The 24,648-nt window shown below is 53.0% G+C and overlaps 8 protein-coding genes across 8 annotated transcripts; 5 read left to right on the top strand and 3 right to left on the bottom strand.

The window, feature by feature from the left end:
* Window positions 1-411: 411 nt before the first annotated feature.
* Window positions 412-3,567, top strand: BBK36DRAFT_1166342 (hypothetical protein; the record flags this gene model as incomplete). Its single annotated transcript, XM_024894901.1, has 9 exons — window positions 412-431; window positions 492-615; window positions 847-1,292; window positions 1,397-1,591; window positions 1,649-1,775; window positions 1,833-2,251; window positions 2,318-2,858; window positions 2,925-3,004; window positions 3,060-3,567. The coding sequence occupies 9 exons, from the start codon at window positions 412-414 to the stop codon at window positions 3,565-3,567; spliced, it is 2,460 nt and encodes an 819-aa protein (XP_024751748.1).
* Window positions 3,439-5,969, bottom strand: BBK36DRAFT_1134454 (alkaline phosphatase-like protein). The gene is made up of 3 exons (XM_024892314.1): window positions 5,179-5,969; window positions 3,730-5,106; window positions 3,439-3,568 (listed from the first exon to the last, which is right to left on the bottom strand). Exons 1-2 carry the CDS (start codon window positions 5,630-5,632, stop codon window positions 3,734-3,736), a joined length of 1,827 nt encoding a protein of 608 aa, XP_024751749.1. The 5' UTR covers window positions 5,633-5,969; the 3' UTR covers window positions 3,439-3,568; window positions 3,730-3,733.
* A 678-nt stretch (window positions 5,970-6,647) lies between these two features.
* BBK36DRAFT_1166344 (general substrate transporter) lies at window positions 6,648-8,448 on the top strand (the record flags this gene model as incomplete). Its single annotated transcript, XM_024894902.1, has 5 exons — window positions 6,648-6,730; window positions 6,804-7,058; window positions 7,128-7,445; window positions 7,519-7,981; window positions 8,035-8,448. The coding sequence occupies 5 exons, from the start codon at window positions 6,648-6,650 to the stop codon at window positions 8,446-8,448; spliced, it is 1,533 nt and encodes a 510-aa protein (XP_024751750.1).
* Window positions 8,449-9,238: 790 nt separating this feature from the next.
* Window positions 9,239-9,739, bottom strand: BBK36DRAFT_64046 (Cerato-platanin-domain-containing protein; the record flags this gene model as incomplete). The annotated part of the gene is made up of 2 exons (XM_024898414.1): window positions 9,239-9,615; window positions 9,673-9,739. The coding sequence occupies 2 exons, from the start codon at window positions 9,737-9,739 to the stop codon at window positions 9,239-9,241; spliced, it is 444 nt and encodes a 147-aa protein (XP_024751751.1).
* A 3,154-nt stretch (window positions 9,740-12,893) lies between these two features.
* On the bottom strand, window positions 12,894-14,008 carry BBK36DRAFT_1802 (hypothetical protein; the record flags this gene model as incomplete). Its single annotated transcript, XM_024897850.1, has 3 exons — window positions 12,894-13,247; window positions 13,314-13,769; window positions 13,871-14,008. The coding sequence occupies 3 exons, from the start codon at window positions 14,006-14,008 to the stop codon at window positions 12,894-12,896; spliced, it is 948 nt and encodes a 315-aa protein (XP_024751752.1).
* A 1,710-nt stretch (window positions 14,009-15,718) lies between these two features.
* BBK36DRAFT_1166347 (hypothetical protein) lies at window positions 15,719-18,237 on the top strand (the record flags this gene model as incomplete). The annotated part of the gene is made up of 5 exons (XM_024894903.1): window positions 15,719-15,854; window positions 15,920-16,051; window positions 16,113-16,364; window positions 16,421-17,478; window positions 17,551-18,237. 5 exons carry the CDS (start codon window positions 15,719-15,721, stop codon window positions 18,235-18,237), a joined length of 2,265 nt encoding a protein of 754 aa, XP_024751753.1.
* A 1,861-nt stretch (window positions 18,238-20,098) lies between these two features.
* BBK36DRAFT_1134456 (sugar transporter) lies at window positions 20,099-21,846 on the top strand. The gene is made up of 3 exons (XM_024892315.1): window positions 20,099-20,173; window positions 20,302-21,440; window positions 21,508-21,846. Exons 1-3 carry the CDS (start codon window positions 20,104-20,106, stop codon window positions 21,835-21,837), a joined length of 1,539 nt encoding a protein of 512 aa, XP_024751754.1. The 5' UTR covers window positions 20,099-20,103; the 3' UTR covers window positions 21,838-21,846.
* Window positions 21,847-23,481: 1,635 nt separating this feature from the next.
* BBK36DRAFT_1111814 (hypothetical protein) lies at window positions 23,482-24,429 on the top strand (the record flags this gene model as incomplete). Its single annotated transcript, XM_024889737.1, has 2 exons — window positions 23,482-23,630; window positions 23,697-24,429. 2 exons carry the CDS (start codon window positions 23,482-23,484, stop codon window positions 24,427-24,429), a joined length of 882 nt encoding a protein of 293 aa, XP_024751755.1.
* Window positions 24,430-24,648: the final 219 nt, after the last annotated feature.

Genomic DNA, 24,648 nt, shown 5'->3' on the forward strand with positions numbered 1-24,648 from the left:
TAAGCAGCTCGCTCAAAGAGGGTGTGTAACCGAGGGGCACCGATGAGCCTCACCAGAACGGCGCTATGTCGGATGCGGGGTAGACGCGTCGGATTTCGCAGCTTGGCAGAGGAAAGCCATCGTTTTCAGCACACGGGGAATGTTGGTACGGCTACTCACGAGAGCAGCACAGCGAAGTTTGTCCCCGTCAGAAGCCAATGGTAGCCGCGTGGTCGGTAGCCGGAGCACTAGGACATATGCTGGTGTGCAGAAGCTAGCAGTATTGGTATTGGTGAAGTTGCTGGGAAGGCCTAGATCCCCCGACTTTGTGGCCAAATCAGGCTGCTGACGGAAGGACAGCTCAGAGAATCGAGGGCAGACTTATTGCCCCTTTATAGAGAATGCGGCACCTTGCCACAACGATGAACACGCATGAAGCCGCATGAGCAGGGGTAGAGCCGGCGTTGGTCCCGGTCGCCGTTCCAAGAGAGCGTCGGAGCTACTGCGTACAGCTTTTCTCCATACTGCCTCTCCATCCTGGACAAATTCCATTACGCCATTTCCAACTTGTATTTTGCGATGGAATGTGTCATGCTCGCCGCTCCACTTCTCCGCTACCCCGGATCTCCAATTCCTGTGCCTTGAAGACCCCTTACTCACCCACCTTCATCTGCATAAGCAGCCGCCGAGGAGGAAATAAGATACAATGTCAACAGGATGCGTTGTGTGCCGCTCAAGAAAGGCAAGCTGACCAACTAAACCCCCCCATCCATGTCGTCCATTGTCCACTCACATCCGGCCGATTCATCTACGAGTCTTCGTATAAGCCCTCGCTGAGTATGGACTTGTAACTTACATTCCCAGCAGGTTCGGTGCGATCGCAACTCGCCAACATGCCACAACTGCGATCGCCTTGGAGTAAAGTGCCCCGGTTATAGTGACATACCAGTGCTATCGCAAAAGGATGGATCGCGGCAGCGTATTCAGGACTCGGTGGACACCATCTACCGGGCTTCGGGCGTCGAGAAGCGAAAGGTCGGATCCTGCGACGAATGCCGCCGCACAAAGAGTCGTTGCTCCCGCTCACGGCCCGTTTGCAGGCGGTGCATGAACAAGGGCTTTACGTGCAAATACAACCCTAAATACGATGCCGGCACTGGCCAATCGGGAACACCCTCGATGATGATAGGGCAAGACCAAGTGTCGACGACGACAGCTTCGTCTAATCGCAGCGGCAGCGTTTCCACACCTGGGAGTCAAACTAAAGGGACTTCTGTTTCTCTATCGGTGGGAATTCCACATGATCTGAAATGGTATGTATGAATTGGGGATAGGGCTGAGAATGAAGAGGAGAAACAAGAGAAGGAGAAAGCGGTAGGACGAAGAAAGCTGACCATGTTCATCCTTCCAATTGCAGGCTGTTCGCGGATACTCTACCGCAGGATAGGCTTCGCCTACGATCACTGGCCGATAAGTTCTTTGATCGGATATCGAGTCTACGTTGCCTAGGATTCATTCACAAGCCGACCTTCTACCAGGCACTGGACAGAGGCACCCTCAACGAGGACTTTGGAGAGGCCGTGATCTACATAGTTGCTGCGCTTGGTGCAAGGTAAAGGCAACATATATCGCGTTTGCGTGGAGTATCGTTGGCTGACTACCGCATTAGAATGTACCTGTTAGATGATGCTACCGAGCTCAATGCATCTTACGGCATCCCCGGGGCAGCTTGGGCTGGACGAGCTAGAGACCTGGCCATGACAGAGATAGCGAACCCTTCCCTTTCGACATTGATGGTTTGTGATATGCGACCTCACACCCCGGGCTACAGATATCTGATTCGAGAATGATAGGCAATGGTTCTGATCTGCGAGCATTCCATCTCCATGGATCAGCATGCTCTCGCGTTTGTGGTCTTTGGATGCTGCGTGCGTATCATGAGGCTGCTCAGTCTCGATTCTCTCAAGAAGGTGTCAGACGCACCAGGACTCGCCCAGACGACTCAACTGGAGACCGAGAGAAGGCTCTTGTGGTCATGTTACATCCTGGACAGCTTCCTTGGTGGTGGAGTAGATGGGAACCTTTATTGGAGAGACGATTTCCCATGCGTGCCGCTGCCTTGCTCAGATGCCAACTTTATCGCCCAGGAGCAGTATATCAGCGACATCAACGCGCCGAGGCTGAGCACATTCGAGATCTTCCCGGATCGAAGCTACCTTAATCTTCGGTCTCACACGATATATCTTGTACAGCTTCGGACGCGGGTATTGAGGTCAGTTGCTGATAACTGGAGATTAATGAGATTCTCCAGACGCGCATCGCTAACACCTATCTTCAGACTTATTCGAAGCAACAGCCAAGAGGCCAACATCTGGGATCCTGGCTCCGCCTTTCTCGACATCATTCAACGCCTGGAAATGTGGTACGCCGGCTTACCCGAACAGCTGGTGATATCCGACCTCAACGCATACGTCCACAAAGAACTTAGCATCATCGGCGCCGTCTTTATGCTTCATTTCCTCTACCACTCAATTGCCTGTGATCTCCTCCGAGTGTCACTACCCGGATACGTCTTTCCGCTATCCGCCGCCTTTCATTCCGCCCCTCATGAATTTCGCAGGCAATGCCAGGAGCGGTGTCGCTTTCACGCAGACGAAGTATCGCGGCTTGTTCGCGTTGGGTTCGGCTACGGCATTCGCGTTTTCGATGATTTACACAGCTTGATGGCAACATTCGAGTCGACCAAGATCCAGATCATTCACACTGCTACGGCCACATCAAACGCCACTGATGTGAGAGAGCAAGCGAGCTACAATATCCGGTTAAACATGAGGGCACTGGATATCCTTCACCTTCAGAAGGACAAGCCTAATCCTTACGTGAGTTGACCACACTGGTCGTGAGAATGAAGACGAAGATTATAGCTGACTTGAGTGTCATGACAGCACAAAGCCTTGATACCGTTGCTGGAGAAGTTCGACTTCAACAACGTTGTATCCGAGTGGCAAGCCTATCCAAGCCCAATGTTCGTCGCTCCACCATCATTTCCTGAACTACAACGTCTAACACTTGGTCCCCAGATCCATGAACACAGAACAGGCCGAAGTGACTGGCCCAGAAGACACCGGCTTCCTCAGCAGTCTTGCCCCATTCCGCCTCGCCAAAGAAGAAATCCGTGCCCAAAGAAGACAGAGAAGGGGCTCATCACCAGCCGCAAGAAACGACCTACCCGACTCGCCCGCAACAGTCACTGCCCGCCCGCCGCCCATCGTCTCGATGCCCCAGAAGGGCACAGCCCTCGGCGGCGACGGTGGCGGCATTGGAAGCGGCGATGTTTTGGACGGTGTCGCGTTCTCTCTAGACCGTATGCAGCTAGCATCTGCGAGCGCTTCTCATCCTACGCCTCCTAGCGTCAACGACCAGGATGCATCGACGATTCAGGGGGGAGTCCCGAAGGAGATGGTGGACTTGTCGGATTTGGCGGAGGACTACATCCGGATGGCAGGCGAGATGTCCAACTACATCTCCTGGGACATTTCGGAGCCGCCTGCGTGGTTGGATTTTGACATGAGTTCGACTGATTTATGAAGCAGCGACATCCTTGACTAGGTAGGTAATACACACGACGGAGAGGAGCATTACAGATGTCAACTTTTACCTGCTGGGAAACCAATTATAAAGTGATTCCGGCATGTTTGGAGTATGATTCCCTCTTGCTCTATGTATTGGCTTTTACTGCTTTCACCATAACCCTTCATGCGGACGGGACAATTCCTGCCAGCTCTTTAGGTGTTATCTCTGGTCGGCCTATATACTTGATCCAGGCATAAGGATCCTCCATCTCGTCCTTCAGAGTCGTCTTCTGAGCCCCTTGAACGGCCCTCGGGTACTCACCAGCAAGGCCAACAACGCCCACCTCCTTCCTATACTCCTCCCAAAGGCCAAGCATCTCCTGGAACCTCTCCGGCTCCTCCTTGCTCAGGTCGTTCGTCTCGCCAGGATCAGCCTCGATGTTAAACAGTTCCCACCGCTGAGGACCCTTGGGGGCAGGCACAAACGTAATCTTCCAGTTGCCGCGACGCAGCGCTCCTGATCCGGCAATCTCAAAGCCGGCGACGTAGTCAGCGTCGTGGATCGGAGACTTGCGACTCCAGCCGCTGGCAGATTCAAGATAGCTTCTCCAACTGTGGCCACGGAGGGAGGCAATCTTGCGGCCGTTGTACTCCGTGCCCGGATGCTTCAGCCCAGCAAGATCCAAGACTGTGGGCACGATGTCCATGACCGTACAGAACGCGTCAGTGATGACACCGCCATCAGCATTGCCGCGCTGGTTGTTGATGCTTGAGTGAGGCTTGACGACCAGGGGAACTCTGCAGCCTCCCTCGGTAGAGAACATCTTGTACAGCCGTGACGGCGCAGTTGCGGCCTGTGCCCAAAGAGGGCCGTACCACACAAAGGAATCTCCTCGACCAATGTTGTCCAGGCTGTTGTTGTAGTACTTGTTGACGTGCGCCATGATGCTATCGCCAACCAGGGGGCTCGCCTCATAACTCGCCCCCTCGGCGCCATTGTCGCTCATGAACATGACAAAGGTATTGTCCAGCTCGCCACTCTTGCGCAGATGCTCAATGACACGGCCAATGTTCCAGTCCATGCGATCCACCATGCCTGCATACACCTCCATTGCCCTCGCGGACGCAGCTTGGGTCTCTGCATCGAGAGATTCCCAGTTCTTCACCTCGTTGCCGGTCGTGACAACAGGGTGGGCCACGGCATCTTTGCTGACGAGCCCAAGAGCCTTGAGCCGCTCCAGACGCTTCTGGCGCAGAGCCTCAGGCCCGTCGGAATAAAGACCCTTGTACTTGTCGCACACCTCCTTGGGCGCCTGCAGAGGCCAATGCGGCGCGGAAAAGGGGAGATAGGCGAAGAAGGGTTGCTGACGCTCCTCTTCAGTGCGGTTCTCCAGGTACGAAATCATGCGGCTGGCATAGCCATCTGATGAGTACCAATCCTCGCCCAGCTCTTTCTCGTTGAGATACCGATCATCTTCTGCATGTAACGCTCGTGTCGCGGTTTCGAAGAAACGCCCGGGCTCTGTAGAGGGATCCTGGTAATCAGGCTCATAGGCTGTGTAATGCCTCTTTGTTAGCTAGAGCTCTCAACTCATTGCGGGAGGACTGTGTCGGCAGTAAATATTACCATAGTGGTTCGCACACCCCGGCAGCAGCGCCAGACTCTTCTTGAAGCCGCGCTTAATGGGCAGATGGTGCTTCTGGAGACCTAAATGCCATTTGCCGCTCATGACAGTGAAGTAGCCACCAGCAGATAGAAGCTCTGGTAGAGCAACCACCTTCTCATTCAGGTAGCCCTCATGGCCCGGCTGGCCCTGGTGAGCAGGGGAGCTGCGCACAAACTCGTGCAACTGTCCCAGCCCGGCGATGTGGTGGTCCGTCCCCGTCATGAGCATTGAACGAGTCGGACTGCAAGCTGCGGCGACGTGGAATTGCGTGAAGCGCAGCGCGCCTTGCTGCGAGGCCAGCGCGTCGATGTGAGGGGTTGCTATTTCGGAGCCATAGCAGCCAAGGTCGCTGAAGCCGAGATCATCGGCGACAATAACTAGGAAGTTAGGACGAGAGTCCTTCTGGCTGCCCATTGCGTACAGATTGACCTGGCGTTCAGTTGCAGGAGGGCCGAGATGCGTTGGAGAGAAAGAGAGTGGTCGAAGAGACGTCGATCATGAGACCAAGTTCAATATATGCAGAGGAGACACTTTTCCCATATCATGCATGGAGAAGAAGGCGTGGGATCCATAAGAGCTGCTTGAGCTATTGCGAGACGGCCAAAGAGCTCGTGGTACGACTATTACTTCTCCATACTATCTCCATCCCTCCATCCTACTACTAGTAGCTGCCATCGGCATTCGTCCTGGTCAGAAGCTGAGCATGACCACATGGAAGTCGGGGGCCTCTTGCGGGAATCGCTGTTCCACCCCAGCTTTCTCCCAAGTTTCTGGTTCTCGCCTCCACGAGTAGATTATGGGGTTTCCCCCAAATCTTGCACTTCCCCATGGCAAAGTCAGCCTTCCGAAGGCACGAGATCGTGGGGACGAGGCGTGTTCCCCCTACTTTGTAAGTAATAGTTCCCTCTAGACAACTTTCCCTCCGCAATGATGCCCTGGATTTTGCGGAGAGAGCCGAGCAGCCGTGACAAGATTCTGACTCGCGGGCCTCGCAAGTGACGGCTCTCGCACCGGACTTCGGCCCCCTAGCTGACGGAATTCGGGCGCTGTTCTAGCGCTTTGCTGCGGACAACGTCCATTGCGAGTTGAACCGTCGAGATGGTGCAATGCGATTTACAAACAGTTTTCCAAGCTCAACGATCCAGCCATCAACAGGGAAACCAGCTGTGGCTGCTCAAGGCGTCGATGCCTCAAACAATCTATATATGTCGTGAATGATCCTGTCGTTTTTATCGCCTGAGATGGTGGCAGAAACGGTAGCATCGGGAACGCGGTCTAACGCGATCGAGGTTTTGCTGCAAGGTTACAGACACTCATATTGGTAGAATCCTCGATTCCGGCCAACAACATTTATCGAATCTCCTCCTTCTTCATCACGGTTATCATCATCACCTTGATATTCTCAGTATTGCCATACTGAACCATCAAGATGGCGGGCGACACCTCGTCGGTAGACCTCTCTGTGGGTTACCGGTTGAAGCAGTTCAACAGCACCATCTTGTTCATCATGCTGTAAGTCCCTATCTGATAGCATTCAAATCACGCCTTTAATCAATGAATTTCTAATCACCATACAACTCCCCAGTTACATGTGCAGTTGCGCCTTCAACTTTGGTTACGATGTCGGCAACTTTGGAGGAGTCCAAGGCATGCAGAGCTTCGGCAAGCGGTTTGGTGAATGCAATGAAGCTGGCGTCTGCAAGCTGCCCCCATGGCTGTCTTCTCTGATGACTTCTCTGCCCTTCCTGGGCAAGGCTCTGGGTGCCATTGCCTGTGGACCGATTGCGGAGCGATTCGGACGCAAGATGTGTGTCTTGGTCCTGGCTTGCTTGTCCTTCATGTGAGTCGCCTCCCTTTTGATTTATATGGCATGTAATGATGGAAGTACCACTAACACCGAATTCTGCAGTGGCGTTCTTCTGCAGACAACCGCAACGACGAGCGCACAGTTCACCGTGGGCAGATTCATCAGCTTCGCCATGACGGGAATGTCCATTGTCGTCGTCCCCATTTACCTGTCCGAGACGTCACCCAAGGTTCTCCGCGGTATGATGACGTCCACTCTGCAACTCATGATTGTCTTTGGTCAACTGGTTGCTTCGCTGGTTACTTTTGGCACTCAGCACATCTCCGGTGACAAGGGCTGGCAGATTCCTGTGGGACTGCAATTCATCGCTCCGGCACTCATCGTGGGCCTGCTGCCCCTTGTTCCCGAATCTCCACGATGGTAAGCAGCCTACCAAATTTTCAGAGAAAGATTTCTTTGGAAGCATACCAAACTAATCAACTGTAAACTACAGGCTCCTCTCTCAGAGCAAGGTCGAAGAAGCAAAGGTGTCCCTGCGAAGACTCTACAAGAACCACACCGAGGCCGAAATCGAGCAAGAGATCGACATCCTCCGTCATGCTCACTCTACAGAGCAAAAGGGCTCCTGGGCAGAAGTTTTCAATGTGGACAACCGAAAGCGAACTATGGTTGCTGTCATTGCCATGTTCGGCCAGCAGATTACCGGTCAGGCCTTTTCCAGCCAGTACTCTGTCGTCTTCTACCAGTCCCAGGGCTACAAGAGCCAGGCTTTCCTGTTCAACATTCTGAGCAACGTCACCGGTCTCGTCTGCCTCATCACTACTTGGTTCCTGATTGATCAGGTCGGCAGACGCCCCATGCTGATGATTGGTGGCTCTGGAATGGCCATCTTCCTCTTTGTCGTCGGTGGGGTTGGACTGGAGAAAACCCCTAACGACTCTGAGAGAGGAGCATTGGTAAGTCTTCCTTCCTCAAGTCTCTTTCGGCATCCATGCTTACAATCTGCTAGGTGGCGTCTTTCATCTTGTTCACTTGCGCTTATAACCTTTCGTGGGCCCCTGTATCATACGTGGTAGTATCTGAGGCCGCTTCCACTCGTGTCAAGGAAAAGACAAACCTCTTTGCATCCGTCATCTCCATCATCACAACCTTCGTCACATCCTTCACTATCCCATATCTCCTCAACGCGCCGTATGCCAATTTGGGCGCCAAGGTCGGATTCATCTACGGCTCCATTAACTGGGTGATGGTTGGTGTGGCCTACTTCTTCATTCCGGAGATGAAAGGCCGAAGTCTTGAAGAGGTTGACGAGCTATTCGCTGCTGGAACAGCGCTGCGAGACTTTAGCAAGACGAGGACGACCCCCTCGACTACCTACATTGAGGACACTGCTCGAAAGCAGACGCCCACGGATGAGACTTAGAGCGCAACGACTCAAAGGAAGCAGTCTGTCCCATGTGAGACGGGGTTCTTGTTGAAATAATGCTCAGTTTGATTCGCGGAATATAATACGCCTTGACAGAGCTGATTAATATGTGCCAAAAATGGGCCTTTTCTGCAGTCACACGGCTTGAGTGATGATCGATGCCCTCGCAGCTGGCATTGAGCCCGTATACAACGTGGAGTTTGTATTCACATGAAATGTCCAAAGTTAAACCATGTTTGAAGTCTCGCTGGACACGCATTGGTTCGTGAGAAATTGAGCTCGAGATCATGAGACTCAGATGTGAAAGCTGCGAGCTGCGAAGTTGACTTGGAAGAACGTAGAGTTGCGCTGTCATAATCTAACGTAGACCTCGGCAAGTCGTGTAGAGGTGATTAATGCAATCACCGCACCGGTCACGTCGCACCTTAAATCCTGGATTCCTTACGGCAAACGCCTAATGCAATGCCCATATCAACAGGGTTGATCGGTCAATTGATGTGAGATGTCCACTTAGTCGGCCTTGCAATAACCTACATCTACGCAGAAACACAACGTGTTGCAGACTTGATCTGTAGCGTTTAATTTGATAAATAGATTGATAAAAGGGTGCCTTTAGAATGAAATAGCTAGCATAGTGTTTGGTAGAAGCACACTTATGCACGATCGACTACGTTGACCACGCAACAGACAAGCTTCAACGCACGCTATGGGGGTAATCGTTGGGGTTTTGGCATTTTCCGATACCTAGAGGTACCAGTAACTAAACCATACCAACCAGTACGATAGACTAGAAGTCATACGCATGCAGCTTGCTCGCCGGAACTCCACACTCCGAAGTATCCACCTCGACTGCATCGATCAGGACTCGACCCAGCTCCTTAGCTCGTCCATCGGTAAGATATTGCAAAGCGCTGAAAGACATGGCAATGCCAGAATCAGCACCATCAAGAGCAAGCAGTGAGATAGCCCTGCCTTCGTAGCTGAGCGTCCAGCAAGTTAGACACTTGCCAGAGTTCAAGCCATTGATCTTGTCGATGCCAATAAACCCAGCCGCGTCCTGTTGGAGAGTCCAGTCCAAGTTGGGCATAAACCCAATATTCTTCCTCCAGCAGGTAACCTCACTCAAAGAGCGAGAGGGGTCGTCGTAAAGAGGGTTGAAAGTTGCTATGTTATGTAAGAGACAGTAAAGTTACATCTATAAAGAGGTGGTGTGGCACTTACCAGTCATTGTTTCGGCAGAAACGGACCCGACGAGTGATGCCACATGGAAAAGGCGAGAAAGGTGCATTTCAGGCAAGTTTATACCAAAGACTCTCAATATTGTATTGAACTGTGATATTCGAAGCGCCGACTGAGAGTTTGGTATCCATATCGTCCATATTATAGGAAAAAGAACGGGCAGTGCGAGGGACGGCCCGCCCCAAGAAATCCTGGTAACGCCTCGGCTATGAATTGACTATACAAATAGGGAAAGACTGTATGCTTTCGGCGGAATTATTACCATGACGCGTAAGTGGTGTTATCGTGACAATGGTCGGTGCACAGCCGAGTTGTTATTCTCGTCAACGAGCTAATCCTCGTCTGTGAACGAAGCAGTAGCCTTTGCAAGGAGAATCAATCGGCAATTGGTCCTCATGTGAGCCATGAAGAAGGCCTCCGATAAAGAAGGTGCCAAGGAACGGAAAATTTGATGGCTTGTATAGAGAAACTTCCGACAACTGGGGCGGAACTGCCGAGATCGTATGCCTGGGGTCCATCGAATACCTACGGGGGATAGACGCCTTCATCTGACTGGCCCATCCTGGCCCTTGGCATTAGCTTCCGCGTTCCCTATACGCATGTCAGAGCCATCAATGGTACGGATTCAATGACAACCTATTTGTCTTCGGGTTTGATTGATGGTCCTTGTAGTTAAGGGCTTTTTAACCTCTGTAAACGGAGGAGACTTGCTGCGTTATGGGATAGTTACTCGGGCAGATCTTGATATCGCTCTGGCTTATGTTGCAACTTATCTGTCTAGAAGCTGTGATATATGCAGTAGTTTCTCTGCCTATCCTTTCTATTGTACAACTACAGAACATTTAATGATAGTGAAAGTTTCTGCTATTTCCTGCAGACTTAGACTTAACGGGATACAAGCCAGGAACAATGGTGCTCGCAGTGTGCCTCCCCACCACGAAGTAAGAGGAAGCTTAGACGTACTCTCTTTTCGGAATACGAAGAGGTTGCTACAGCCCGGCGCTGCTTCCCCCAGGGCTGACGAGCACAACAATTGGCCAGATACGGAAGATGCGGTTCAGCTCAAGTGGGCCTTTCGTTCTCGCCTCTTTGTGTAGCCTCAGCATAGGCTCTTGATATGGTTAGCTCTCAGCATAGGCTATTGGTATGGTTGATACTCAGTATAGGCTATTGATATGGTTAACATAAACTCGCCCGGTTGGCGAATTCGTCAGCAACGTCCTCGCTTTCGGGTCGTATACGGGATTTTGCAATTACTTCCTCGGTGATGCAAGGCTGCAATTCTCTTGGCACAACAGAGGGCTGCAGTAACGATATCTAAACACAAACCCCTTAATTTGTATGTTTGTGTTGCATTGGTGGCAGACAAAATTTGACAATACCTGTCTTTGCCGCGTGTCGAGTGGATATACAAAGTCAGTCGTCGTCATCTGGAGGCGTAATGCGCTGACCAGGGTATCCCCTAACGGTCATCCACTCGGCACGTTAACCCTATAAATAAGCTCCAGTTAACAAGATCAATCTCCTGTATTCGAGGAAAAATAAAGACGCAAACTGCCAGTCAGAGCAATGATTTATTCCGTTTACTGTTATAGCTACACGGGGTGAACGGGTCATGTTTGTAGAGTAGTAAAGACCCACGACAGCCACATATCGCAACCAGAAAGCTGCGAACAACTGCCAAGATATCCACTTTCTGGGAAGCCCAATGTCTCCTTTGCCTCCTGCTTTGAATGGAAATTACCATACGATAAATTTCAGGTTTTAGAAGATCGCTTAGGGATGGCATCGGCGCAAGTACTATCGTCTGTCTCACAGATAGGTTAACAAGCAACTTAAGAGCTGTCAGCATATGGCAACATAAAAGGAGCAGCTTCTGCCGCTTCTTTTTCTCTTGTCAGAGACGCAACGGGGTCAGGCCTACCAGTCCAGTTGAGGGAAAGATGGGACTTCTTTTAGCAACTGGCCATATTATGAATAGTTGCTCCGATTCTGCATGGCACCTCGAGTTCCGTATTGGATAAAGAGACTTTACTACAGCTTGGGCTTTCAGCTTAGGCTGAGTCTCATGCCCCTTATCAGTGATACTCAGTGACACGGATACGAAATATGGAACATTAGCAACGTCATACCAAGCCCAACTCCATTGGGCTTCTGTCAGTGCCGCGGCATTCGTTTGCCAATCTTCTAGCTATCGAATAATATCCCTATGAGCCGGGCACAACGCTCGGGAGTCTAAGCAAGGGGTGGTTGTGCTGCATGCTATCAGTACCGAGATGAAGTACCTTGACACCACTGTACTGGCAGCAACGACTTGCTGCAAATTCTTCAGAGGTGAAGTGCAGGAATATGACCGATTTGCTCAACCTGCCCTAAGCTGATGTCACGCGCGTTGAGTACAAGCCTGGAGTATCAACTTACTACCTTATGGAAGACTTGCCGGGCCTATTATTAGATAAAGGTCAGCAAAATCGGCGTAAAGAGCTCTGCTGGGCGTCATGATTCCAGCTGCTGCTATTGTTACTTATACAGAAGTTTTGCACTTGCCGAATCCTACATCCCCGCGCTGATATATCTCAGGCACCGCCACAGCAGCTATGGGGGACTAACTTGTCGCATGTGACAGACAAGGGGTTGTTGGGATCCAAGCCTTACTCCATCGCTGATTCACTTGGCGCCCTCAATGTAAAATGGGGCTATTGTGTATCTAGATTCTTGTAGGGCTGAAGCCAGGGGTATTGCGGGCCGTTATAAAGCGCATCTTTCCAGCAATACTGCCATTTGTATTTGCCCTGGTTGATGTACTGGTCCCATAGTTGACTATGTGATGCTTCTCATAAAGCCTGAGGCGGTCTATGAATACAAGACTCCTCCAGTTTACACTCACAACGTGGGCAGAGAAAAGGCGATGCTGTATACCGTTGCAGCACGGTGTTGAACATGGTACAATTATACATGGTTTATTGCTTGGGTATAACAAATCTAATAAGAGAGACTTGGCACGACCCAAGGCCATCCCAATCCATCGACAAAAGCACGCTCTAAACAACATTGATGATCCCATCACGGATGGTCATGACATGAACGAGAACATGAACAATCCAGCGCTTCCCTTATCTGTTTACTATGTACGCCATATTAATCTCCTTCCTTCTATTTTCCTTTTATTTTCACGTCAAATCAACCCGACACTCCAATCGTGTTCACTGGTGGCGGTAGGGTTCATACGCCGTATTCGTCTTATCGAAAGTGGGAGCTGGCGCCGTGGTATGGCCGTTGTGTTGTGATGAGCCGGCTCCCATGTCAACTTTCTCGTAGGTGCCCTTTGGCGAAACACGACGGGCTTCAGTGCGACCAGAGCAACAGCATGAGCTGAAGAGCCACAGAACGGCGCTTGCCATGGACAGGGCAACGGCAAGCCATGAAGCAGCAAGGAGGTTTCCGCCAAGATGGGCGGTCACGCCGTATTCTTTGAGGGAAGAGTTGAAGACGCCAGTCAGGACCACGAATAGAGCGGTCGCAGTGATGTTCGCGGCCAGCATGAAGACGGTTGTAACCTGTAGATTTGTGTCAGTGGGAACTCATTCAAAGCTCATTATAATACGGAGGGATCTTCAACTTACCACTGCCACAATGGTTGTGAATAAGCTTCCAATGCGGCTAAAGATGGCCGAAAAGCCCACCAGCAGCTGGATGCAAGTAGTGGCGAACGCAAGCACATATGCAACAAACATCCAGTGCGAAACCTTCTGGTACGTCTTCAGCTCCGACTGGAGATGCGACGGCAGCAAGTCGGGCACGCCGCTGATGTTCAAGTGCCAGACCTCGAGTGGGTTGAACCAGAAGCTGCCCTTGGGCTTGCTGCAAAAGTCCACCTTGAAATCGTCGCCCTCTTTGTCGCCCGTGCAGTAGCCAAAGAGACCAATGTTGTAGAAGTCGCGCAGCTCCGAGTCCTCCTCTGCCTCTTCCAGGGCCTTGGCGAGCTCCTCAGTGGCATTTCTCATGGCGGTGTATGTGATGTTAAGTAGCCGGTCGCCGAATCTCGTTGCTTCGACGTGGGTGACATTTGAAAGGTCGGCCTATGATGAATTGGTCAGATTGGGATGTTGGATCAACGGGCGAGGATTGGGACCCGATGTCGTGGCTTTTACCACTGGACAATTTCTTGACCAAAACCTACCCTCATGAAATACAACTTGTTCAACGTAGAAGAATCTTCGTCCGTTGAGCCCAAGCCCACGAAGATGAGCGCGACCAGAGCTCCTATCGTCCACAGATACGGCACCGCGATACACGCGATGCGACCTGCCTTGACCATTTCGGCTGTTCTCTGATGCTATGCTGAAGGTTTGACAAGCAGGAGAATGAAGAGGGATCAGAGCAAAGAGACCCAGATTCTTCAATATCACATGTAGTAGGTAAGCCCACTCTTTCCAGCCAAGGATAAAGCAGCAGCTCGAAGCTTAGGCAGGGCGTGCGCAGAGCAAGCGAGTGTTTATCAGAACTCTCTGCATGCAACAAGTCTTCAACAGTTTCTTCAACAGAAAAAGGCCGTCTGCCAGAATAAATGAAGCCAGCTGCTCTTCCCAACGCCAACCCTAATGCCCCTGTAGCAAAGACCTATCGAGCATCGATGGGTAAATTTAGAATCAGCCTAGCAGCGGGCCGGTCAGCATGGAGGCTCAGCCACGCTGGCATTGGAAGCGTTAGCTATCTGACGGTGTGGGACCGGACCCTGGAGCGAGCATGACACGGTTGGGGACCTTTGCATGGTTGTGGGTTAGGCGAGCTGACGGCCGTGATAGGGCGAGAAGAAGCTTCATTTCTTTTTTGCTGGAATACTACAACATCATTACGAGACACTAATGTCAGTGAGCTCTGGCTAGCCATCAACTTGTATCAGACAAGTCCGGGATCAGCACTATAGTGACTAAACTATATCAGCATGACCTTGCCAGGTTGTCTATCCATGTTTCCTCTGTTCATATTAGAGTAGGGTTTCCAGCCACTTTGTAGATCTCTTTGGAATCTTGGAAAAACTTGTGAGAGCATTCCACGAACCACGGAGATCTCCTGGTGAAACTATTCCCGACACCATGCTCTACATCGGATTTACACTCCAGAATCGGTCGAGGCTGCTTAACCGGTCTCAGGATTACTCTGATAGTGCAGCTCAAAATCGAGGTCAACTCGTACTAGCAGTATCGTATATCTCATTAGCTGTCCAATCCCCTGCAATAGCCGGACAGTTTGCTGCAGCTCCGCCCTGCTGGTTTGGGTTTGCTGCTCGTGATGGTGATACTACTAGTGCGGATTTTTCCAGGACCCATCTCAGCCCAACGACACATATCCGAGTATGCCCGCGTCTGGCAGATCTTAATATAGGCGGGCGATGACAAACCTTTGGCTGGAATAAAACCAAAATATACTACCATGCGACTCATCTCAACTGTAGGCATCGACTATAGCCATGGCCCGCGAAGTCCAAAGCAAAGAAGAAGCTCTCTCGCGTCATAGCTTGGATAATTACTATTCAACAACGCACAAACACGGAGCTACTGATCGAGACTCGAAATTCAGGACTCGCTCTCCGTAGTGCACAAGGTGTAAGCTCCCAACTTACACCGCAGCTTTGCAGTGGGTTAGGCTGAGCTTGCGGGTCGCGTCAGCCCAGGGGGGAGACGAACGTGGGTGGAAGTGGGCTGTGGTCGTTCAAACCCCATCGTTTGGCTCGATTATTGGAACTATTTGGGGAAAGTGCAAGCAGCCCTAAAAAAAGAAAATGGCATTGCTGAAGGTGAGTCGAGTTACAGATTGCTTTATAATGACGGCTTGTGGGTTGATCTAAATCTCGAGATAATATATACAAGCACATGCTTCGGCTCTCGTCTGAGCTATATTCCAACCAAGGTCCAGTGCCTAGAGAACCACAACACTTAAGAGTAGTGTCGTGGCCTTTCTCTCCATTGGCATTGTTCGCTTATTCTTTCTTGTTCAGCGTTTCTTTTCTTTGTATCTATTAGAAGCCATGGGTTGGTTATCACGTCTGTCTGCTGCCGCGGCCCTGGCAACAACGGCCTTGGCTGCAGAAGCCTCAACTTCCTCCAAAACCTCTACAGCTGCCGAGCCATGTGCGCAGATTGCCAAATTGGTCAAAGCAGGGAGTAAGTCCTGAGTGAACCGAGCAGGCCTGTGTTGTACATGCCTTTGTCTGACAGTTCCTTTCTAGCATCAACCTTCTCCAGTCAGGTTACACTCGCCTGTCTGCAGTCTACGCCATTCAAGTCCGACCTGGCAGTCAGCTTCATCGACGAGGTCAGGAAATATCTTGAGTGGCATTCAACCACGGAGATCCTGAGAAGTAAGGCTTTGTCTCTTGCCATCTCTTGACACTGAGTCGTAGGCTAACTTGAGTTTACCAGATCCTCCACCAACCTCTCTCTCTGCTACAGTCGATCTTCTTGGTGGGCTGTCCAATATCCGCGACAGGGCATCAGCGAATGCGTATAAGTCGCAGTACGACTTCGACGCGGATCTCTTCCACCTCTTCAGCTTCGCGAATGATGGCCATCTCGGCATCTTACCTTGCTCAATTGTCCTCGTCTTCGAGAGCCAGCTGAAGTTGGTTTCGATTTCTAGCGATGGAATAGAAGTCCCTCGTCTGTACACATTGGGTTCGTCTTTCTTGTGCCACATCATTCAGGCGCGTGTATCCCTAACAGGAACCCAGGTGATGGCAAGCTTCTCGCCCAAGGCAACAAGGACGTCTCCCCCGTGACGCTCATCAACGGAGTCGGTGCGGAGGCGTATACCGAACAGCTGTCCGAGACGGCTGGTCTGCAGGACCCCGATGCCCGATACAATAGCATGATGACCAACGTACCAATTGGCCGAGATGGCAGCACGACGCTTGGAGGGTATGGGGCATTCGCCACGTTTCCGGGAGCGCACGAGTTCAACGTGACATATGCCAACGGAACCGAGCAGAGCATCCCGCTCAATGGAGCCATCGGCGCAGGTCTTAAAACTGAGTTCACTTTCCAGACTGGCGATGCGCTGTGGGACGCCGTCTGCAAGCCCCAGCCCGCTTCGTCGGACGACTCCAGCAAAAAGAAGCGAGCAGACTCAAGCTCAAGCGCGAAAGAGTTACCAGCTCCGGAAACGTACCCAAAGCCCACAGTCAAGGATCCCTTCAACCTGATCACCGGATACTTGCCCGACGACAAGGGGCTGGAGGACGTTGCTGTCTTGACGGTGCCCACGTTTTTAACGCAAGACGCGGCTTCCGGTATCCCGACAAACGAGATTGCCAACTTTGCCCTCGAGGCTCAAGAATTTGTCCAAAAGGCGATTGCCGCCGGCAGGTCCAAGATCATCATTGATGTGACCAACAACCCTGGTGGATCCGTGGACTCTGGCTTCGGCCTCGTCAGCGTCTTCTTCCCCAACATGACCATCTTCTCGGCGACCCGATACCGCTCCACTCCCGGAATTCAGTTCGTTACCGAGGCCTTCAGCCGTGCCTCAGACGCAGCCGTGGAAGAGGTTGGACTCCATGGGACCCCCTTCTTTGTGCCTGACCTTGTTCAACCCGACCAAAAGACCACCTTCAAGTCTGTCGAGGACTTCTTGGGCCCTTTTGATGTTCTCGGCGTTCCATCCACTGCAATTGTTGCTGAGGATAACTTTGCCTTGACCAACGAAACGCAGACTCCCATCAACATCTTTGGTCAGGGAGGAATCCTCAACGGTACGACGCCGCCGTATGCGCCCGAGAACATTGTCATTGTAAGCACTCCCTCCCTCTCCCCCGACCAATTGCATCACCGCTTTTACTGACACGCCGTTTTTCTAAATTAGCTCACTGACGGACAGTGCTCATCGACTTGCACCATCTTCGTCAACCACATGATCCCCTACGGCGTCCGCGTCGTCACTACCGGAGGCCGGCCCCAAGCCGGCCCCATGCAGAGTATCGGCGGTGTCAAAGGCGCGCAGGTGCTCGAACTCTCAGACATCTCGCTTTACAGCACAGTCGCCCAACAACTTGTCCAGAACGCCACCGACGCAAAGAAGCCGCTCTTCACCGACAAGGAGATGTCCGTCTTCTCGCCTTCCATCCCCCTCGCCCTCGAGGACCTGCCTCTCAGACTCACCACTGGCTCGGTCAACTTCCGCAACGCCTTCTCGCCCTTTGACGACCAGACTCCCACACACTTTGTCTACCAGGCCGCCGACTGCCGCCTGTTCTACACGGCCGAGGCGCTCATCAAGCCCGAGGCCCTCTGGGTGAACGTCGCCGACTCTGTCTGGGGCGGCGGCGACTGCGTCTTCACCAGCGTGCCCCAAAAGGCCATCAAGTCTGCCGGCTCCAAGACTGAGTCTTCCAAGGCCGCTGCTACTTCTGCCGCCTCAGGGTCGACAGACGAGACCGATGATGATGAGCAGGAGACGCAGACACCCGCTCCCAAGAAGAAGAAGACCAAGGCGCCGGCTCACAAGGCGCTTGGTCTGCTGTTGGCCATGGCAGAAGGACTGCGCGGATAAAATATATGTTTCGTTGTTCATGATAGAAAGGATGCCCGTATACATGAAGATCGGGCTTGTATATAGACATACATGGTTTGGGATATACCATTTTGATTTATCGTTTAATCTGATTCACCATTCATTGTGCATTTGGGTGTGTCTCTCGTAGACAATATGTCCCCCGACGTCTTTACAGACACCACCGATGCTACCAAGCTTGGGCAGATGGTTAAAATGCAGATGGTGTCTAGTTGATCTTGCCGATACCATCTGATTCCTCGTGGCAGTCGCTCTCCCTCGCGGGGGCAAGCCGCCGTTGGTTGGGGAGGTGGTTGTGTGTCATTGCGGACGCCCGATGAACAGCCAACAGACACAGGTTCCTTAACGTTGAGAAGGGTTTACTTTGAGGGTGCAAATGAGTCGCTTAGCATCCGATAGGTTGCTTCCACGTCGGAGAAAGCAGCCAGCTCGGCCGTTTGAGGCAGCGTGTGGAAGGGTATTCTCGCGAATCCCCCCCATCTCCGACTGCTCCTTACTGGCTGCTTCACACTGTTTCACAGCAATTTGGGCTTGACCTGAGATACTTGCTGTGAATACCAGAGCTTGCATTTTAAAGCTTGGGAGAACAGCCGAGATAACATGACTGCAACTACAGAGCCCAAAAAGAGAACAGTGAACAGTAATCACAAGCTATTGCCGGTCCTATGGGAAAGCTACCCTTTGGCATGAATCCCAGCACAACCTCAGCTGGATTCAGCATGTGCTTGAGTGACATCGAATGTCACCCCAGCCATGCACAACCCCCAGTATGGAAGCTATCCCAACTCCGAAGCGTTAGCACATCCGAGGGGGAAGTGTTCCGTTGCCTCGGGGGCATGGGAGTAAGACGGGCCAGTTGACTTGTCTGGCCAACCTCCCCCAACTGTACAAGCCCTGTCTCGGCGCTTGATGATCCGTTGTTATCATCGCCTTACACTCCTGTTATAAAGAATCTGATCTTTCTCTGATATCAAGTATCCGAGAAAGAAAAGGAAAGCATCACACGTACGAAGCACAGTCCAACGATGATGCCAGCAAACAACATTCCAGAATCCAGCCATCCTCCAACTCTCCTCCCGATTGGCGGGAAATCCTACCCAAAAGCCACCGGCATCTCGGCAACTCAGCCAAGTCCCCCACACAATCTCGGGTTGTTCTCCAGCGAGGCCACGGCCGTCTTTCACCAGGGGGCTCACTAATACAGGAAAGTCGTCCTTCGCTCCCGTCGATAGCCTTTCGCCGAAGAAGTCACACACGCGCGTAAAAAGAGCCAATTCTGGAGCCGGACCGAGTGCGGGGAATTACAGCTTGCCTTCTGCGGGGGAGCTACTTTTCTTTCATCTTGATTTGCTACTTGGTGGTTGGTGCTGTCGCTAATAGCCCGGCCAACTCCACGATGTCCCACTCCCCCAAACCAACTCCATGCCATCCCCGGGCTAACAGGTCTTGGGAATGGAGGCCCCGTCTGGGGTTGAACCAAGGTCGAGAGAGCATCTGTATGCGTAGAATTGAACGGTTACATAGCAGATCATGGGACAAATAGCCCTGCCCAGGATGGTGTTCAATATCCACCTCTAGCGAGCCAACCGGTGCACAGCTCCGGGCGAATTATTGTTAACACACCCTCAAGATGGAGGATCGGCCTGTGCTGATTGGGGGGTGCTGCCCACCTCCAAAAAGGAATCAAGGAATGATGGGGAAGCTCAAGGTAGCAACAGGATGGAGAGTTCTCGATTCGTACGGATATATATCTAGACAGGCGGGCCCTCTCCTCGAACTCAGTCTCGTTCTTATTGAAAGAAGAAGTGTCTGAAGCGGAATTGTCTGGTTATCGCGATGGCCAAGATGCACTTCTTCAAGAATTACCGCGTGTACATCCTCACGTCGGTGGCCTATCTGGGCTCACTGCTGTTTGGTTTGTTTCCCCCCCTTTACCTCCCAAGTTCAGAGTTCATTGCTTCCATCTTCTGGGGTTTCATCACCATGACTTGCTCAAGCCTCCTCGCCATGAGATCGATACGCAAGCTAACATCATTCTTCAAGGATATGACACCGGCGTCATGGGCAGCGTGCTCGCCCTCAAGAGCTTCAAGCAAGACTTCGGCCTCCCCACCGACTCAGGCGGCTTCGCATCCGCCGAAAACGCCCACGTCTCGTCCAACGTTGTCTCCCTGCTGACGGCCGGCTGCTTCTTCGGCGCCATCGCGGCCGCCTTCGTCAACGAGCGCATCGGCCGCCGCTACGCGCTCATGCTCTTTGTCTTGATCTTCCTCGTCGGCGCCGCCATCCAGACGAGCGCCTCGCACAGCATCGGCCAGATCTACGCCGGCCGAGTCATCGCCGGCCTCGGCGTCGGTGGCATGTCCTCCATCACACCCGTCTTCGTGAGCGAGAACTGCCCGCCGGCCACGCGCGGCCGAGTCGCGGGCCTGTTCCAGGAGTTCCTCGTCATTGGCAGCACCTTTGCCTACTGGCTCGACTACGGCGTGTCGCTGCACATCAAGCCGGGCACCAAGCAGTGGCGCGTGCCCGTGGCCATCCAAATGATACCCGGCGGCCTCATGTTCTGCGGTCTGCTGTTTCTCAAGGAGTCGCCGCGGTGGCTGATGAAGAAGCAGCGCCACGAAGAGGCCCTGCGGTCACTGGCGTACATCCGCAACGACCACCCGGACAGCCCCGAGGTGCAGAAGGAGTTGGCCGAGATCCGGGCATCGATCGAAGAGGAGCTGGCCATGACCGAGGGCGTCACCTGGCGAGAGTGCCTGAAGAAGGGCAACTGGAACCGCTTCGCGCTGGCGTTTGCCATCATGTTCTGGCAGCAGTTCACGGGGACCAACAGCATCGGCTACTACGCACCCCAGATCTTCGAGACGGTGGGCATCAGCAGCACCAACTCGTCGCTGTTTGCAACCGGTGTGTACGGCACCGTCAAGGTTGTCGCCACGGCCCTGTTCCTGATCCTGGGCATCGACCGCTGGGGCCGCAAGAAGAGTCTGATCGGAGGCTCCATCTGGATGGCCAGCATGATGTTCATTATCGGTGCCGTGCTGGCAACGCATCCGCCCAACCCGGACAGCTCAAAGGTTTCGCAGGCGTCGATTGCCATGGTGGTGATGATCTACCTGTATGTGATTGGATACTCTGCGTCCTGGGGGCCGACGCCCTGGGTGTATGTGTCTGAGGTGAGTCATGATGAAGATACTCTTTTTTACCAAACCCGTTCAACTGCTGACCGATGATTTTGCCTAGATCTTCCCTACACGCCTCCGCGAGTACGGCGTCGGCCTGGCCGCCTCGACGCAGTGGCTGTTCAACTTTGTCATCACCGAGGTCACGCCCGCGGCCGTCAACCACATCGGCTGGCGCACCTTTATCATGTTCGGCTGCTTCTGCATCGGCATGTGCGTCTTTGTCATCGTCTTCATCAAGGAGACCAAGGGCCTCACGCTCGAAGACATGGACGTGCTGTTTGGCGTCGTCAGCGAGGACCAGCGGCAGGCGGACGTGGAGCATGTGCTGAACAAGGGCGTTGAGCTGGAGCATGTCGAGCAAGAAATACCTGCGGACAAGGCTGTATAATGATGATGATGATGATGATGATGATGATGATGATGATGATGATGATGTGGTTGTGATGAAGTTAAATAGTATTCAAGAATGAGAAAATGGTACCTCTTTGTTACTATGCTTTAGTCAGTCAATGTGTGCAATGTAACGATCGAGGTGATATCTCAGCAGCTGGGAGTTGTCAATGTCAGTGACACAAAGCTTATCCCACTTTTTCTTCTTCAAAATGCACGTCCAGATTCTCAGGCAGCTTGAAACCCATGTGATTTTCTTCCCCCTGTGTCCATCCTCCTTGCTCATGTCCACGGCAGTCATTGCACTCTCTTCAGAGCAGGATTCTCATGTCGTTTCCTGCTGCAAATCTGCCGATTTAACTGGGATAATACTCTATTCATGATGCCTTGACCCTTTCCCCTCTCCTCGGTTCATTGCAGTTGTGTCGGTCGCATGCTCCCGACCATGAATGTAACCAGACATGCAAGGTAATACAACTCGGAGCCCGGTGTCTCCAAGCAGCTGCATGTACCTCATGGGCAGGTAGCAAAGTCGGAAGAGAGAAAAAGACACCGACCCTGTCTGTTTCTCCTTATATCGCCCATTAATAGCTCGTGCATCCTAATCCTTTTCCCAATCCCGCATGCGTGAAAACAACCACGAAGACACGAGAAACGACGAAAGGCATCTTGACGGCTCAACTATCAGCGAGTCTTGTTAGCGAATACGCTGTCCCCGTAGGTTCTGCTATCTTACGTTCTGCTGCTTCTCCCGGCTCTGCCATCATCGTCCACTCCCCCATCTATCGTCTGTCGTCTGTCATCTGTCATCTGTCATCTCGTCTATCGTCTGCCCTTGCTTTCCATCTTCATGCACACCCGCATAGCCTACAATTTCCCGGCAATTACACACTGCAAACCGCCGAGTCGCCGCCATGAGTCGTACGAGCTTGCCAGATCTGCCCCTTCGCTAACCCAGAACAAACCATCTGAAGCCACCAAAATTAAGCGCCGCTTATCGCCCATCGATCCTCGACGAACCGGCTTCCATACCAAAAAATAAGCCCCCACGACCCGATCCAATAGTGCAGCCTCCTTTATTACTAGAGTCAGGTACCGTATAAAGGGCACCATGGCGCCGTCAAGCGCCTCAACCGCTCTCTTCAGCCCGGCGTCCCTCAACCTGCCGCGACCTACCACCCGAGACCGAGATCGAGATCGCGACCGTGACCGTGACCGTGACCGTGGACGAGACCGAGACCGAGACCCAGACCATCGCCTTGACCCGTCGTCGCTGTCCGCCGTCCGCAGCAGCAGCAAGGAGCGCAAGGCGTCCTTTTCGTCCCTCAAGGCGTCGCTGCCGGGCTCGCGACGGCGCAACGCTGCCAACGCCAACGCCGCTGCTGCCGACGCCGGTGCGCCTGCGCTGCCCGATCTCGCCCACGCATTTGCAAAGATCGTGACCAAGGACGGCGGCGTCCACATCCACCGAGAGAAGGAAAAGGACAGGGAGACGGAAAAGGACAAGGAGAACACAAAAGGAAGGGAGAGAGACGCGGACACCGACAGGGGCAGGCGAGACGCCACCGACGGCCCTCGAGCGCCGGCCACTCCCCCCGAGCCCATCACCACCTCGCGGACGGCCACGGGCAGCTCCAACGCCATGGCACCGCCAGCAACGCCCGTCGAGGCCCGCCCGGGCATGAGCAGCACCATGTGGGCGCTGGCGCAGGGCGAGGCACATGTGCTGCACCAGCAGATGACGGAGACGGCCCAGAAGCGCGTCTCGACGCTGGACTATCTGCGAAAAGCGTGAGTCTCGTTCTGCCTCGTCTCTGTCGAGCGACGATGTCAAAGCTAACCGATTTCTCTCAACAGCCATGAAGGCCGCGTCTACTGGTTCAACACATATCTTTTCGACAAGCCCGACCTCTCCCGCATGCCCAGCTTCGACCCGCGCAAGCTCTCACGCAAAGCCACCAACTACCTGCTTCTCGGCCTCTCCATCCCCACCATCCACGATCTTTACTCGTCCACGCCGCTCGAGTTCCTGCGCTGCCTCAACGCCCTGCTGGCCGAGTTCGACTCCTTCCAGACGCTGCACGGCGACTCATCCACCGCCGCCCTGACGCGCGCCCGCATCCCCAACATGTTCCGCCGTCCGGGAGCCAAGACTCGGCGCTCCGCGTCTGCTGACGTCGGCATGGACGACTCCTCTGCGGCCTTCGGTCACAACTCGCCCACCGCCGGCTCGACAAACACGGGGCCCGCGCCCGCCGTCATGAACTTTGCCGCCTCCGAGTCCGAGCTGCTGCCCGGCGAGGAGTACACGTACCTGCTAACGCCGTCGCTGCCCTTCGACCCGGACTTTTTCGAGACGTTTGCCACGCTGTGCGACGTGCTGATCGACTGCTATACCCGCTTCTTGGCCATGGTGCCGTCGCCGCGGGAGTGTTCTGCGCCGATTGCCGAGCTCTTCACCAAGGCAGATGCTAAGATTCGCAAGATTATTGTGCAGGGCGTCGTCAAAGACTTTGAGGACCATAGCAGGGCGCATGCAAAGTCTGAGGTGGCGGGCATAGGTAAGCTTGTTCTCGGGGGTCTGATGTGAGGACATCTACATAGTGGTGCTGCCTGCTTTTACTCATTTGTGGCTTTTTGTTTGTCTTTTCCTCAGCTTTGTTTGCGTGGGATTTGTGCGATTATTGGGATCATGCAGTTGGGGGGTATATCTGCAACGCGTCATCGTGGAAATGAAGCGGGCTTTGTTGTCAAATTACTCGGAGTTTACGGCGTGGAAACAATAGGTGGGATGGTTGATGGGAATCTA

Source organism: Trichoderma citrinoviride (genome assembly GCF_003025115.1).
Source record: "Trichoderma citrinoviride strain TUCIM 6016 unplaced genomic scaffold BBK36scaffold_3, whole genome shotgun sequence".
In the NCBI taxonomy this organism is placed as follows: domain Eukaryota; kingdom Fungi; phylum Ascomycota; class Sordariomycetes; order Hypocreales; family Hypocreaceae; genus Trichoderma; species Trichoderma citrinoviride.

Excerpts from the sequence above, each read along its gene's own strand:
- BBK36DRAFT_1134456 (XM_024892315.1), top strand. The coding sequence starts at position 20,104 with ATGCACTTCTTCAAGAATTACCGCGTGTACATCCTCACGTCGGTGGCC. Across the intron at positions 20,174-20,301 it reads TCTGGGCTCACTGCTGTTTG|GATATGACACCGGCGTCATG; the intron begins GTTTGTTTCCCC and ends TCATTCTTCAAG. Across the intron at positions 21,441-21,507 it reads CCTGGGTGTATGTGTCTGAG|ATCTTCCCTACACGCCTCCG; the intron begins GTGAGTCATGAT and ends GATTTTGCCTAG.
- BBK36DRAFT_1134454 (XM_024892314.1), bottom strand. The coding sequence starts at position 5,632 with ATGGGCAGCCAGAAGGACTCTCGTCCTAACTTCCTAGTTATTGTCGCC. Across the intron at positions 5,107-5,178 it reads GGGGTGTGCGAACCACTATG|CCTATGAGCCTGATTACCAG; the intron begins GTAATATTTACT and ends GGCATTACACAG.